Raw genomic sequence first — 16,130 nt, forward strand, 5'->3', positions numbered from 1 at the left:
TCGGGCGGGTGGTGGTAGGCCGGTAGAGGCGACGAGCATGCGGCGAATACGAACGGTGGCAGGTAGGAAGCGGAGACGAGCGATGGCTGGCGGGCGGTAACAGGTTGCGGCGACAAACAAGCAAGAGGAGGTGACGAAGAGCGATAACGATTGATTACGGGAGATGGCGGCGAGCTGGGTAGGCGGGTGGCAGCAACGGGTGGTAGGCGGCGACGACATTTGGTGGGAGGCGTCGGGAGGAGGCGGATGGCGATGGCTTGCCTATAACATTTTACATAAATGATGCAATTCGTATTCGGCTAAATGGGTCAAATTCTAAATTTAGGAAAAATGAAATACAGTGTAAGCTTCAAGTTCATTAAAATTTTACATTTTATTTGTAAATTTCATACGAAACATAGAATTTTTTTCAAATCCCGGAAAATATTTACAGTACACTAATTCAGCCAACCAAACGGCCTCTAAGAGGAAAGGACGATAGTTCAACTAACTTCAATACAACTGCATTCATAACAATGATTCAAGAATTTCCAAAAAATAATATTTAAATAAACTAACATTTTAAGTACACGTTCAATTGATGGTAACATCAATTAAGATGTTGGAAAAAAGAAGTTATTATTAATAGTGAAAAATTAAGCAGCACACAAAAAAAATATATCATGTATAGGATTTCTAATACAAATCTAATATGTAAAATATTGGTCAATTAAATTAGAAAATATGCAATGCTTTTTTTAGCAGATTTTACAAATAAGGTGATACAGATTTATACAACAAAGACAAGAATAATCATGTCAAGCTCCTGGAGGCAAGCAAATGTGGCAACTTAACACGGGTGCATTTTTGCGATGTCTGCTACATTTACTGCTACAATTCTGCAAATTGAACCGAACACGAAAAAAGCTCCTACCGGCCTGAGGTCGGCGAAAACAATGAATTGAGGGCTAGCAAACCTTCCTTACATGGATTTGGTGCCTCCTACAACGATGCAACCAATCCTAATTATCTAGGACTTATATCTTTGTTTCCTATGTTTAGGTTTTTCAGTTTTGCTTCAAGAGTTTTGTCAGGATAGTCGGCGGCATCCCGTTTCAGCTCCTATGGTTATATCAAAAGGCAAGAAGATATTTCGGATGTAACTCGTCAAGAGGTGATCTTTGTCGTTCTCTGCTTCTCACAAAGGTTACCTTATGTTGTCGATGTCACCGTGGTCTCTGTCATTTCTTGGAAACCAAGCCCAAACTGTTTTCCTGTAGCTGGAGCCCTCTCAAACATCCCCACCTCACTACAAACCGTTCCAACTGTCTCCAGTTTGCTACTGGCCACTCCAACCACCACCCTACCTGTTGTCATCACATTTTCAACCATCTATAAGTTGCTACCTCACCTCTCAGCCACATCCAACATGTCGTCTCCCCCTTTAAGCCCCTAAAACCTGTTGTTGACACCCTTCCAGTCCCTACAACTTGTGATCAGCTTCTTTTCCAGCCAACTCCCACCTATCATCATTCCCTTCCAGCAACCTACTGCTTGCTACCATCCCTCGCGCCAGCTCTGTCCTATTTTAATTACTATTTTCCCATAAGTTGCAGCACCATCATCTTCACCCTCAGCCCTAGTTAAGACGAGTTATGTCTTTATTATTTCCTAATTTCAAGCGTCTCTGGTTGTAACTTATATTTACATTTGAGTAATAATATTTAATTTTCTTATTGGGGCATGGGTTAACTCTAATATCATTTAATATCAAAAATAGCCTAACCCTAATCCTATCCTAGGGTTTCTAGCATCCATCGTACCTAAACCTATCTCCACATCTCCTTTGAAAAATTTTCCAAAACTTTTCCACTCAAACCATCATTACACCCTACATCATTCCTATACACCATTTCCCACATACCCAAACCCCAAACCCCAACCAAACCATCGCTAAGAGAAGTGTCAGTAGCCTAACCCTAATCCTATCCTAGGGTTTCTAGCATCTATCGTCCCTAAACCTATCTCCACATCTCCTTTGAAAAATTTTCCAAAACTTTTCCACTCAAACCATCATTACACCCTACATCATTCCTATACACCATTTCCCACATACCCAAACCCCAAACCCCAACCAAACCATCGCTAAGAGAAGTGTCAGAATCGTACCTAAACCTATCTCCACATCTCCTTTGAAAAATTTTCCAAAACTTTTCCACTCAAACCATCATTACACCCTACATCATTCCTATACACCATTTCCCACATACCCAAACCCCAAACCCCAACCAAACCATCGCTAAGAGAAGTGTCAGACGTCAATCAGGCGCTTACTATAGAAGAGATACAATGACAACTCCACATCCGTGGTACCTAAACCTATCTCCATATCTCCCTCGAAAGATTTTCCACTCCTTTTCCACTCAAACCATCATTACACCCTACATCATCCCTATACACCCATTTACCACATACCCAAACCCCAAACCCTAACCACACCAATGCTAAGAGAAGTGTCAGACGTCAATCATGCGCTTACTATAGAAGAGATATAATGATAACTCCGCAGAGTGCTACAACGGCTTGATAAAATTGTGAAAATAAGAAAACCAAGTCACGCTACTAAAACTCCATTCAATTACAGAGATGAAGTGACTGCCCGAGAATACAGAGATGAATTTTTTGTATGAGGATATAGATGCTAAGTGCATGTTAGAAATTTCAGAGATGAAGAGCCTCTACCCCAAAGAATTGACCTGAAATATTTGAAAAGCTAGGATTTTACAGCAACAGTGGATTTATCATATTTGAAGGCCACTTGGATCCGAATGAGTTCATCGAGTAGCATCAGACCAGAACCTTTCACTAAGTACTAGAGCATCCCACCGGGCAGAATAAAACTAGTCGCCAGCAAGTTAAAGACAAATGCATTATTTTGGTGGCTAAATTTGAAACACATATGCTAGTGTGAGGAGAAAGATAAGATGACTACTTGTCCTCACATGAAATTAGAGACTTTGCGCCAATAAGAATAAGTTCATTACGAGCAGGATGTGCAGACCCTAGCTTCAAAAGTGAAGAAACAACAATGTCAGCCAGAGTACACTCAAAAGAACCTACAAGCGGACCCCGACAAGTGGAGTTAACCAATATTCCTGAATCTGCCCCATTCAGAAAGTGTTTTCAGTACCACGAATTTGAGTATATTTAATTAGATTGTGCAACCAGGAGAATTGTTTATTTCACTAAGCATAACACTGTTCAAGAATTGGGCAATGACTTGGTAGACACTGAAAAAAGTGAATACACAAAGGATGAGTACAGCTGACAACTAACAAGGAAGAACTGTCATTGATTCCAATTGAACCCAAAAGAGACTCCAATTGAGTTAACAGTAGTTTTTTAGCAAAACTCCAAGGTAATGGGTGCCCATAAAGAGCATGAGATTGTGATGCCTCAAACTATTATTTTGCATGTGTTGAAAGGAGCGTCGAAAGAACTGACATTGGATGACCAAAATGGCCATGAGTTTAAGAAGAGATTGTCAAACACAAGGTAGCCTCAAAAAAGAGAATTTCAAAAACTTTAGATATATTTTCCTTCCACTTTGAGTTGACCTTGCAGAGGAAGATCCAATATGTCAGAGATGAGGCTCCTTCATGCTAACTTCTAAAAGACTATATGGAATCAATGGGGTGTCAATATCAATTCAACGATGTACCCACCGATAGATGCTCATATAGGATAGATGATTAGCAGTGTTGGAAATCGCCTCAGGATTTTGAGGGAAAGTTCGTTCTACAGTGGGAAAAAGAGGACTCTCCTGAGTGGTTATGCATCGGTGGGATCCAGCCTGCCATAGAAGTTGTTCTAGAATTGATTACTCCTAACATACTTTTCTATCAAATAAATCCATCCATGTTCAAGGAGTGGGAGAAGAAAATTATAGATTTACTTTCTCGTGATTTGGCTCGTGAGAAATTACTTTGTTATGAAACTTCATCTCAAGTTGTCCAAAACATGAATCAAATTTATAAGCCAGAAGCAATTAGGATTGGGTCCATTGTTGAAAGGATGCGCCAAATCGACGTAAGGTCGGTCGACCATCAATTCACTATTCTAACCGGTCCCAGGTAGTTGGGAGATTTTTCGCATCCAGGCCAATTGGTAGTATTGTAGCAAGAGTCACAAAAACACTCCGAGGAGCATCAATCACATCACAAACTATCTAAGATAATATATACTATGAATATAAAAACAGAAACAAAATTCAACTTCTCATACAATTTCTTAATGATTAGAGAGTAGCATTTGCATCCATAATTTTGTTGGCGCCCATAGAGTTTTATATTTTTCTAATGATTGGAGAATAACATTTGCATCCTTTTTTATTGGAGTACCAATAAAGATACATCTAAGAGATTTGGGATCGAATTTGGTGCGATGTTGGTGGATATCAACAAAAATGAAACAACCAAAAACTTTCAATGGTAAGTCGAAAGAAAAAAGTGAATATGTGGATATGTTTCCAAAAGAACATTACTAAATGTTTGAAATTTTAGAATATGATTAGGGATTAAAGCTTCCCCCCAAATAGTCACATGATTAAAGGTCATAAAGGCGTGGGCTACCTCAAGTAAATGTATGCTCTTCCTCTCAAGGATCACATTTTATTGAGTTTTCACACAAAAAAAAACTACATGAATGATACCTTGCTTGAAAAGATACAGACGAAGCATAGAATTAAAGTATTGCTTAACATCAATTTAAAGATATTAATTTTTTCTTTAGAATTGAGTATCATAGAGCGAAAAGATCGAAATATGGTAGGGGTTTCATATTTTTTTTTATAAGGGACGAAGCATAGAATTAAAGTATTGCTTAGCATCAATTTTAAGATATTATTTTTTTCTTTACAATTGAGTATCATAGAGCGAAAAGATTGAAATATGGTAGGGGTTTCATATTTTTTTTTATAAGAAATGTGCAAGTCATTCTAGCAACTATATATGATAGAAAACACGGTAACTAGTTTATAATATTTAGTTGGAAGAGTCCCCAAATATCACTGTGAATTACAACAAAAAGATGTCAAGTCTTGAACTATAGTTTAGAATATACATAACAGATATGTTCTGCACGCTATCACATTTCACATTGATAGAATGATGCTTTTATTGATAAATAGAGGTGAAAACATTTTTTCAATATAAGCAGAATTTGGATGACCAAGATAACAATGCCTTAACATGACTTGGAATTAGAAATTAGATTAACAAAACTAACTAGAAATACAATTTGGCAGATGATCTTCTACCGATGAGATTATTTTCTTCGAGTGATTATAGATCACCATGTATCTCAACATTGATAATTACCTTCCCCGAATCCATTACCTAAAAATCACAAAAATTAAAATAAAATTTAGTCACATATTTTATGCCACGAGTACGTTTGCTAATGGAGAATACATTGGAGTCTATTTTCGGAACATAAAAAACATAGTAAAGATGAAGATCATTTGTCAATTTGACTAATCAAATTCTTATTACTGTAGTAAATGAACCATCGGGTGTTTAAACTATAAAGTGACCGGTGCATGGGTTATACTTTTTTAAGACATTGATATCTCGTGTCATATGATATAAAGCTCCCAAGTCAATTATCCAAGGTTTTAGTTTATTGGTTTGAATAGTAAGAGCATGGGATAAAATACCTTGGTGTGCCCACAGGCTGATCAATTGCTTGGTAGAGGATTGTGGTACTTGTTTAGAACTATAACCATGACCAAAGATTTTTTGCATTGCCTCCAGTTGCTCCCTGGTGAATCGACTAACTTCTTCATTATTGTTGAATGTGACAAAACTATTTGCACGGTTCTCCCTATTATATTTTCCATAAAAGGCCTCCAATCTATAGGTTTATCGTATAATTTCCAATATTTTTCCTTCACATGACTAAATTTTTTACAATGGTCGCACCATGATCATCCCTTCTTGGGTTTGATGTGATGTGATTCTGTCATCATCTATTTTTTCCTCTCCTTCCTTCAAACTTCTTCAAAGTCTTCCCGATGGTAGGGATGGGTTTAAATCCCTTGATTCTCCCTCTAACTTCATCTAAGTATTTATTTAATCAAAGGTGGAATTTGATGATTCTTTTTGGTCAAGTAAATCTCTTAATACAAGGCAAAGTCATCAAGGAATTTCAAAGAATAACCTCGTACATGTTCGGTTGCAACCAACATCATGTAGTCTGATCTCAATCTCAAATAGCTCTGAGAAATTTCCGTGCTAGATTGAGTTTCATATGTAACCACCCATATCATTGGTTGTCCTATAAAGTAGAATGTTTTCTCCAACCTGCGTGGTTATGGAATTTATCAACCATGACATAACTATGTGGTCATTAGTTTTCAGGTCTGATATTTTGAATCATTTATTTCAGGAGTTCAAATTTCACGTATGAGATGTTATTCTTTGCCTCTAGCACTCATATAATGAAAAGAGACTGCGACCACTAAAAGAAACTATGGCCATGCAGTTAATGGTTCATGACTGCATGAGAGGAGTTTTCAAGAACAATAGGAATTGAAAACATAGGCTCAAAACTGGAGGTAACTTTCGAGGAACAAGATTGTGATTCCACGCCATGTTTGACTATGATAAGATTGTGAAGTTTGAACCGAGGAGATCAGTTTCTAGACAAGTGAGCAGGAACTAGAAGGAGATGCACAACTCTTGGTTTCCAAGCATTGCTCACTCGGAGAGAGGAGGTCAGGCCATTTGTAAGTCGATGACTCCTGATGTAGATGCTAGGGCAAGCCAAATAGTTCGTCGGTCGGAGCAATAACAGTGTTATGAGAGGATGGGATAATGATTCAATCTGTTAAAATTGAAGAATTCGAACAAATCCATGACGCACAAAGGAAACGATCTGCAACACAGGAGCAGGAGTCGAATAGCAGCAGTGTCATGAAAGGACAATGATCGAAAGATCGTTGTCTTGGACTGCAATGACCGACCAGTGCCTATAAGAGGAGACACTTTTGAGATCTTGTTAGAAAGGAAGGATCAGGCAAGCAAGGTGTTTGAAAGAAGCAGACGATTGATTGAGGTGTTTGAACATAATATACAAGGAGGGATATGCGTTGTGAACATATCCAAGAGGCGAAGCAACAACACCACGGAGAAGAGCCAGATGATGTGCCAGAATAGAAACAGACCTTGACCGTGCGTGCGTAAGGATGGCGTCGAACGATAACTTCAGAGGTTTCTATGAAACTATTCTAGTTGAGTGTGAAGAATAAGATTGTGGCACTATGCAACATATATCAAGGCTCTAACACCATGCAGAATTCTTGAAGAAATTTTATTTCTCTCAAATCATGCATTACGCCTTGCTATATATATATATATTTAATATAATAAAAAAAGGAAACTAAATAAGAACTATAGGAAAAGGAAATATCTAAAAAAGTAACAAAATTAGTGAAATATTATTTGAAGAAAGAAAATAAATTCCTTCCAAATGAAAATTGATACTTTCCAGTTAATTAACGAATAGAAAATGAACAAATTTGGATTTAGTCGGCAATTTTGTTTGACAAATTAAATCAAACAGATAAGAAAAGCAATCCAAAAAATCACAATAATTACATGTTGCATATAAATAAACCAACATGTATCAACATGTAAGACAAATCTAAAAATAGATCACTAGGATTGCTAATCAATCGCTAAATCAAAAAAAAAATAAATAAATAAATACACGCATCTTGCTATAACAAATAAATAGTCTGACAAATCTAAAAATAGATCACTAGGATAGCTAATCAACCGCTAAATCATAAAAAAAAGAGAAAAATACACGCATCTTGCTATAACAAATAAATAGTCTCCAAAAAATGGTTCAAGTCTAAAACTTGATCAAATATTAAAGTACCATAAGGATAAAGAAAACATCAACATGCACAAAACTACAATCTAATTCAAGGAAAAAAAATATATTTTTTTTAATGCCTTCAAACAGGTACATTTATATATACCCCTGCACTAAGATAAATAAAAAAGAAGGAATTCAGCATAGAATTTAAGTGCATAAGTCATACGTAATATAGTCTCAGTGAAATAGAAAATCACTGATAAAGAGATATTAAATGTAATTAACATCATTAGATCTAAAGTTGAAGTTGGTGGTAATGATAGAGAAACACTTTTATGTTGCATGATTCATATGTACTATAGTTTAAGTTGGTGGTAATGATAGAGAAATCCTTTTATGTTGCACGAGCCATGTGCAAAATAGTCTCAGTGAAATGAAAAACCACTGATAAAGAGAGATTAAATGTAATTCACATCATTTGATCTAAAGTTGAAGTTGGTCCGACAACTAAAAAGGAATACTATAAGCTTCTGGTGGAAACAATGAACATATGAAATGAATATATGTTAAAAGCATAAGAAAATAATGAGTAAGAATTTAATCAACGTATGATGGGAGAAGCATCACCTACTCATAATAAAATAATAGAAATAAACGTGATAGTTTGGACCTCTTCAACATCAGAATATGCACCAATAAAATAAGTAAATTAACAGCATTTAGAAAGGGCATAAAAGAAAAAAAGTAGACCAAAGACACCATGACTAGAAGTTGTGCAAAATAATCATCATAAAAAAAAGATAAGACACTCAGCATTCAACACGAACAACTGATTTGTGCAAATTCAAATTGCTTAGTCATGATTCTATTGTGACAATTGTCACAGCTGGTACAGTTGCCTTCTACTCCATTCTAGCAATTTTATATTACATTCATGCCAAGAAGCATCAACAAGACAAGTACTTCCTACACCTCATGAGAGTACTAAGCAAACATTTAAATTCACAAAGAAGATTAGCTTGCCATAAGTAATTTAAGTAGATTTCAAACATAAAAAATCCTCTATGAATTTAAAATTATTAAAAAAAACTAAAAAAAATGTGTGGTTCAATATAACAACTTTTACCTTGGATTATAATTAATAGGAAACATTTTTTTTGTCGACATGGCATTTGCCAGCGATGCCAATGAACCAGGTCCAACATTCAAGTTCTGACTTCCAGAAATGTTGTGAGCAATGTTGCCCTTTATTTGGGATGCCCTCCGAATCCCCAATCTAAGCTCCCCATTACCCCCACTACAAAAACCATGAGAGTGCCATTAAAAAAATTTCAGAAAACAGGGATTATAGATTTTACAGTTTCCAATATACCGAAGAAAAAGAACAGCATCCCCAGAAACAAGTTTTTTTTTGTTTACAAATGCACTCCAGCCAGTTGTGAGCAAGTGCCGACGGGGTTGACCTGGTAAGAAACAATACAAGGATTTTTTATTACTTCATAATTTCTTTTAACTTCGGTGCAATATATGCACTCATCATGAAAATCAAAGCAGAAGTCAGAAAGAATGAAATTAAAAATCTAGAACAGATCATTCTGCTATGAGAAAGAAAAAAAATAACAAGTATTTGAAGCACAGAAATACAGCAAAGAAGCCAATCATGCCAATAGAAAAACAACTATGGCAACGAAAAATAAGACCGCATAAAATCAATTAATGCATTCTTATTAAAATCAATTAATGCATTCTTATATCTCACCCTCTCACATATACCTAAACTTATGTAATTTACTAGAAAGTGTGTTAAACTAAACAGAACACTTGGCTTAACAGATACTATGAAGAAATTCTTAAATGGAACAGTATGCTTTTACCACAAAATTATGACAGTGCAGGATCAATCCACAAATGTGCTAATAAAATTTTAACAGAAAGTGGCAGTCCGAATTTCTGCTCCTTAGCATACCCCTGTAAATGTGCCGAAAGCGCCACTCCACTCCGTGTAAATCTTTAGCAATTAGCTCTTGGGAAGGCCTCTGCTGTCTGTAATCCTGAAAGATGGAAATTTTGAAAAATATTTAGTTCGAATTAGCAGAAGAGATCGCCCAAGTGCCATCTTCTCTATGTAATAGAAGAAAAATGCCTAATTTACCAGAGGAGGAAAACAGTCCTCAGCAGCTCGGCGTGGTACGGAAAAGCCCCCATGGGTGCTCGTGTCAGATGCCGTGAGAGTCTTGCAGAACATATGCGGAACTGGGGATTGGTCTCCACCATCCATCTCATCCACTTCCTCCCCTTCTCCCTCAACGCCTCCTTGAATCTGCTTCTCGAATGCCTACAAGAAAAACATGAGAGGTAATCATCTGAACAATAAATAAATACATATCTCAGAAACAAAATGAAGAAACCACATTTTTGAAATCTAAGATCGAGAAAATTCGATTAGGTAAATTTGTAGGATGTAGAACTAAAATCCTCTATTTTTCTGAATCACCCAAAAAACCACTCAGCATAAACAAACCAGACGATAGAAATTACACATCGCAAAACGCTTTGTCAACCAAACAATGAAATACTCCCACATCTACACTAGAGCAAGGAAAGAAGTTAAAAAACTAAAAAATACAAATCAATGTTGGAATGCAAGTAGACCAACCTCGTTTTCCGCAATCATAGAGAGCTGCGCGTAAACCTCATCCGTCGCTGCATCTGCCTGCAGACAACCAAACAAAGCTCCTTTCAGCCGTTTAAACCCTAACAACCAAAGAGGCAGAAAAGGTACAAAATAACGTACACGAAGCTGGACTTCTACGACCCGGCAGAACACATGAGGAGGAACATCGTAACGAATCAGCATCCCTCCTCCAGCGGAGCGCTGTCCGCCGGCAAGATGCTCGAGGTGCCCCTGAGGCAAGTATACCACCAAGCTCCCCTTCCTTGGAAGAGAAATCCTCGGCCCGGCGCATGCGTGCCACAACTCCAAGCACATGGAACTCACACCGCCGGCTGCAGGTGGCGGCTGATGCGGCCGAATCCCCGACGGCTCCTCCTCCTCCTCCTCCTCGATCGTGTTCAGATCGATCCCCATCTACCACACCACCTCGCAAAAGTGAAACCTGAACTGTAGCGCGACAAAGTCGTCCCAGGAGCAATTAGCTCCGCCGGAGAAACAAAACCATCGCCGCGGCCATGAAAGAAGGCGGAGAGTAATAGAGGCTCGGCTTTATCTCCGGTTTAAATTAGGGACAAACCCGCAAAGGCCGAAGCGGGGGAAAGGAGGTGTATCGCCTACTCGGCATACGACTCATTAGTCTATGGGTAAAATTAAATATTTACGACAGATAAGAGGAGGAGGGAGGGGGTAGAAAACTATGAAGGCTAAGAAATCGAAGAAAGGGTCATCTTTTTTCTGGAGCTTTTGCTGTGGTGCTCAGCCTATAACATCAGCTTTGCCAAAAGCGGAGGAGTCAAAAGCGAGGGTTAACAATGCCTTCCCCGTACCGCCTGCACCACTCACTATCTTCCTTCCCCAGCCTCTACTCCCCCTTGAATCCAGCTGCTACATCTGGCATCTAATATCTCTCTTCTGCTCTCCATTATTTATTTAAGCTAGAAAAGGTGAGGGGATTAAGCATGCCAAACAGTCGGATAGATAAAAATGGGGAAAGGGAAAAGAGAGATGGAAAGAGAAAGGAGGGCTTTTTTTTTCTCCTTTTTAGGGGGAGGAGTAAGGGAGCAGTGGGTCCATCGTTGCAGAGCTGAAGCAGTGCAGTAGATGCTGGCCCTGTTGCGATGGCAGGGAAGGCAGATAGACCAGTGGGGTGTGTGAAGGGTAGGAGGCTCGAGCGGGTGACTAATGGGCTTTTCTTTATGGCCTTTTCTTCGTTTGTTTTCTTTTTCTGGTCTCTGTTTATTTATTGCAGTATCAGCTGACAAGACGTGAAGCCGTTCTGCTTTTCCGGGTGCTGTGTCTCATAATGGCCCCCGCTCCCTCCCTTGCAATCTTTATATTATACCCAGTTTTTAGGTACTTGCTGTGTGCGATGCATGAATCAAACATTGTACATTAATTCAAACTTTTTGAAGTTTCGCAGTTTTGTTGGATGAATTAAAGGGGAGATGACTGAGATATGTTTAATGGTGTAATTAATAGGTTATCACTGTCGAGACTTTTTGAGCTATTATTTGATCGATCGATGGCTTCAATGATTTTGTGGGTTTTTTCTTTTCATTCGTGATAAATCAGGAGCAAGAGAACTGCTTTGCTGAATTTCATTAGCATCATGTGTTTATCATTATCAGATAATGGTTTTTGAAATTTGGAAATGCTAATCTTACATTTTTTTGGTAGGATATTTCTACTGCTCAAGAGAAAGTTTGTGAAGCAGAATATTAAAAAAAATAAGAATTCATAGAATGGAATGTATATCTAAGACAAAAATAGTAAAGAAATAGTTTTTTTTTTTTGTTATTTATGTTATTTATGCGAAAATAATTTTTTAAAAATGAGGTAAGGACATAAGAATAGCATACCTCATCCTGTGAGAATAAAATTACACATATAACCATAAGAGTATTTTCAGGAGATTAAAATGACTAAGTTCAATGATTCTTCCAAGATAATGATGTCATCATTACAAATCATAACCAAAATAAGACCATGTCAAATTTATTAGAAGGATTGAGACAAATGCCATTTATTAATTTTAGTATAAACACCTTCAATTCAGTTAGCCTCATTTGATCATCACTATTCAAGTGATCATATGAAGAAAAAAATAATATTTCTTGAAGTTTATTTGAATGTTGCACTTCTCATATAATAGTCCATTCTCTAAGAAGGAAAAAGAAAAATAAGCTGATTACTTTATCTAATGTTCATGACAAAAAAAGACAAGGGAGTGTGTTCATGTGTGTGAGAGAGAGAGAGAGAAAGAGAGAGAGAGAGAGAGAGAGTCTCTTGGAATAAAAAGAGGTGCTCCATATCTCAAGGAATTAGAACAAAGAGCTTTTTTCATATTTTTTTTGTAGTGTGTTGCCCTCAAATAAATAAGATATATTGAAAGCTATTAGAAAAAATAAATCATGAATGTAGGAATCACCCTAAAAGGCCTAGTAAGATGTGTGAATGGACCAGATTTGAAGTTCATAGCACAACAGTTGTTTAAAATGCTGCCATGTTTAAAGATAAAAAAAGTGCAATGTAATGAGCACCCAATACAAGTGTATATATTAATTTTTAGGTGAATCAATTAAATAATAGATGTTCATTATAGGGGATAGTTGAAATGCTCATTATGTGCTAAATAGTATCCTACAAAAGATATCTCTCGAGGCCATAAAAGTCTAGGAATAGTGTTTTACTACAAGGTTAGAAAGATAAATTAATAGGTTCTCTATAGTATAAAGAATGTTATATGATTTCAAATAGTAGGAAGATTCTTAAGCTAGCATAAATGTACTTAATTAGAACTAAAAGTTAACTATCAGTATTTGTCCTTTGATTTTAAGTACTTTGTCATTGCACATAGAAATCATTTATCCTTTTAAAATATTTTACTTTCCTCTGGAAAGTTGCGTAAAAATTTTTTGACTCAATATGCACTAAAATTTCAAACTCGCACTTCATGCATTAGATTTGCATAACCTTATATGATGATTAATAAAGAAAATTAAACTAAATAAAATACTATAAAATTTTAAATAAATTAGACCATTGCATTACTACATATTATGGACATCTAATTCTTTTCATCAAGTTATAATTCTCCTTCAATCTATCATAATTCAAATAATAACCTTCCCATCTCATTTGCACATGACCAAACCATAAGATTTTGAGGTGACATGTGAGTGAGTCTTTTTTTTTTCTAGACAAGGTTACAACTTTAGTAGAGTCGGGCTTCATTCATTCTTATACAGGTTTGAATTTTATAAGCTCGTTGAATTTGTTATACTAGATTCAAGTCCCCAAATTGGACAATTTCATTCACTTTTATTCTTAAGCATTAAGGGAACTCTTTTTCGCACACTAGGAATTAAGTCCCCATTTATCTCCTTAATCATAGCATTTAAGTCCTAATATTTAATAAATTAAATTAAATTCCAACCTTAAAATTTAAATCTGAATCATAAAATAGTTTGAAGCATTGTTGGGACTTTTAGAATACAATACTTTCTATCTTTTCCTTTATTTTCTAACAACAGCTACTCTAAATTTTAAGTTGTGCCCTTCTAAAACCCCAAAATGAATATCCATCAAATTCAAACTCTAAAATCTATAGATACACGAGATTCATTAATTTTATTAAGATTTTTCATAGGAGATGACCTCCATTTGATGAAAATAACTATATTATTTTATTAAGACATATTGTTGAGTAGTATTTTCTTCTTTTGAGATGATATTTTATTCAAAATATTTATATCCAACCCTAAAATGAGAAATTTCAGCCCTTGCATGATCAACACATCTTACCATGTAAACAATAAGGTATTCTTAATTTTTCCCTCACACCCTTTAGACTTTTCCTAGTTATAAAAAGAATCAAATGTAAAAAAATTGATAATAAAATATCATTAGGGTTGCCACTTGATCCTTTCTAGTGGATAAGATTTGAATGTTATTCATTGGACCATTCAAATCAAAGATTTTTTTATGAAAGGATGTGAATTAAAAGCAATAGGAAGAAGATATAATCTTTGTCATTCATAGCATTTAATCAAGATGAATAATAGAAATTAAGTTTTATTCAATAATTTGCTACCAATTAGGCTTAAATGTGAATATAATTAGACTCACTTGATATTGGATTTGATGATTATAATTGATTTATGTTGCATGGGTCTCTGATACACCAAAATAATAAGTTGTTTTAAGTATACATTTTATGCTTATTTTGGTAGATATTGCACTTTAAAAAAGGGTATTTTCATGTAAAAAGGTAATTTCATGTTTTTATTGTTAGTATATCACCTTTAGGTATTTAGAGCAAAAGTAGCAAAAATGATAAAATTTTGAGCCAAAATAGCAAATTTTGGTAATTCTTGTTCCAAATGAGCTAGATTGGCGCCAGATGCACCATTTTACAGAATTTTGGAACCAGATGCACCACTTTACAGAGAGTTGGTGTCAGATGCACCATATTTGGCGTCTGAAGCACCAATACCCAAAACAGTGCAGACTTAAATAAGATGATGCCAGATGCACCAGAACTGCCGTCAAATGCACCAGAACTGGTGTCAACAACTTCAGAGACGACTTTTTGTGGATTAAGGCGGTTCATAACTAGTTTTGTGCAAATTTTCAAAGGAAAACTTTTTATAAACACCCCTTGGTGTGATTCAATGCATCTAGACACTTTGGAAGATTCTTTTATGAAAGGATATGTCTCTTGGATCAATGGACATGTCTTTTGAATTCAAAAGGGTTGACTTTTACATAGAATTTTGGAGGGAATTTTGAATTCATTTTGGAGAGAGGCAACCTTTAATAAAAGAGACGTTTTGAAGAGCAAAAAGTAGGTGGTGTGTAAGGGGGCGAAAGAGAGAGAGAGAGAGAGAGAGAGAGAATGTCAAGGGCTTGAAGGTTTTCTTCATGGATTGTAAGGGAAGAGGGAAGGTGAGAGATTTCTTCTTCATTACACTTCTAAGAGAAAATTGAGAGTGTCTGTAAGGAGAGAATAGGCTTAAAGAGAACTCCTAAATATTTGCTTGGGAAGCATTGTGAGATAAGTTATGTCTTTTTTTTCTTTTATTTTGTAAACTTATTTTTATATATGAAATCAATAATTTATCATATCCTTCTCATGAATTCTGAGTAGTCTTTACCATTCTCCCTACTTTGAGATATGATTTTGTGAAGAATTGATTTTGTTTTATACGGTTTTAAATGTCAATAATTTGTGATGAATTGAACTTCAATCCTCATTTACTTTTCGATCTAGTCAATTAAATTGTTAAAATAAGTTGAGAAACATATGTTCTAAAAGGGCTATGATTTCTACAATATGGTGAGAATCACATTTGATTTCATGAAAAAGGATGTCATTCATGGAGTTGAGTGCAAATAAATAGAGAAATATACTTAGTTGGATGCAGAATTGGAGGTTTTAAGGTGACAGATTAAAATCTCAAATTTAGTCTAGTTGATTGGAAACTGATGCGAGATTGTTAGCCCTCAGGTGAGGGAGTAGTAGGAGCTCTTGAGTGGCAGCCGGTATCCTCCCAGCCTAACCACGGAATTAAGGACCAAACTTTGGGTTATG

At 36.0% G+C, this 16,130-nt stretch overlaps 1 protein-coding gene across 6 annotated transcripts in view; it reads right to left on the reverse strand.

Annotated features, from left to right (window-relative positions):
* LOC110035841 (auxin response factor 3-like) overlaps positions 1-11,785 on the reverse strand; it is a 49,331-nt gene extending 37,546 nt beyond the window's left edge. For 2 of the 6 annotated variants that reach the window (XR_002295175.1, XR_002295176.1), the window contains exons 1-6: positions 10,658-11,775; positions 10,520-10,576; positions 10,016-10,198; positions 9,830-9,914; positions 9,236-9,326; positions 8,990-9,160 (exon numbers count right to left, since the gene is read on the reverse strand). Coding sequence is in view for 4 of the 6 variants with exons in the window: in XM_020740151.1 (XP_020595810.1) it covers positions 8,990-9,160; positions 9,236-9,326; positions 9,830-9,914; positions 10,016-10,198; positions 10,520-10,576; positions 10,658-10,951 (881 nt within the window). In the remaining 2 variants the exon portion in view is untranslated. Of the gene's footprint in view, positions 1-8,989; positions 9,161-9,235; positions 9,327-9,829; positions 9,915-10,015; positions 10,199-10,519; positions 10,577-10,657 lie in introns of all 6 variants that reach the window. The other 4 variants (XM_020740151.1, XM_020740150.1, XM_020740153.1 and 1 more) reach the window with 4 other exon arrangements.
* Positions 11,786-16,130: the final 4,345 nt, after the last annotated feature.

The sequence above is a fragment of the Phalaenopsis equestris genome, unplaced genomic scaffold, assembly GCF_001263595.1.
Source record: "Phalaenopsis equestris unplaced genomic scaffold, ASM126359v1 Scaffold200232, whole genome shotgun sequence".
NCBI classification, from domain to species: domain Eukaryota; kingdom Viridiplantae; phylum Streptophyta; class Magnoliopsida; order Asparagales; family Orchidaceae; genus Phalaenopsis; species Phalaenopsis equestris.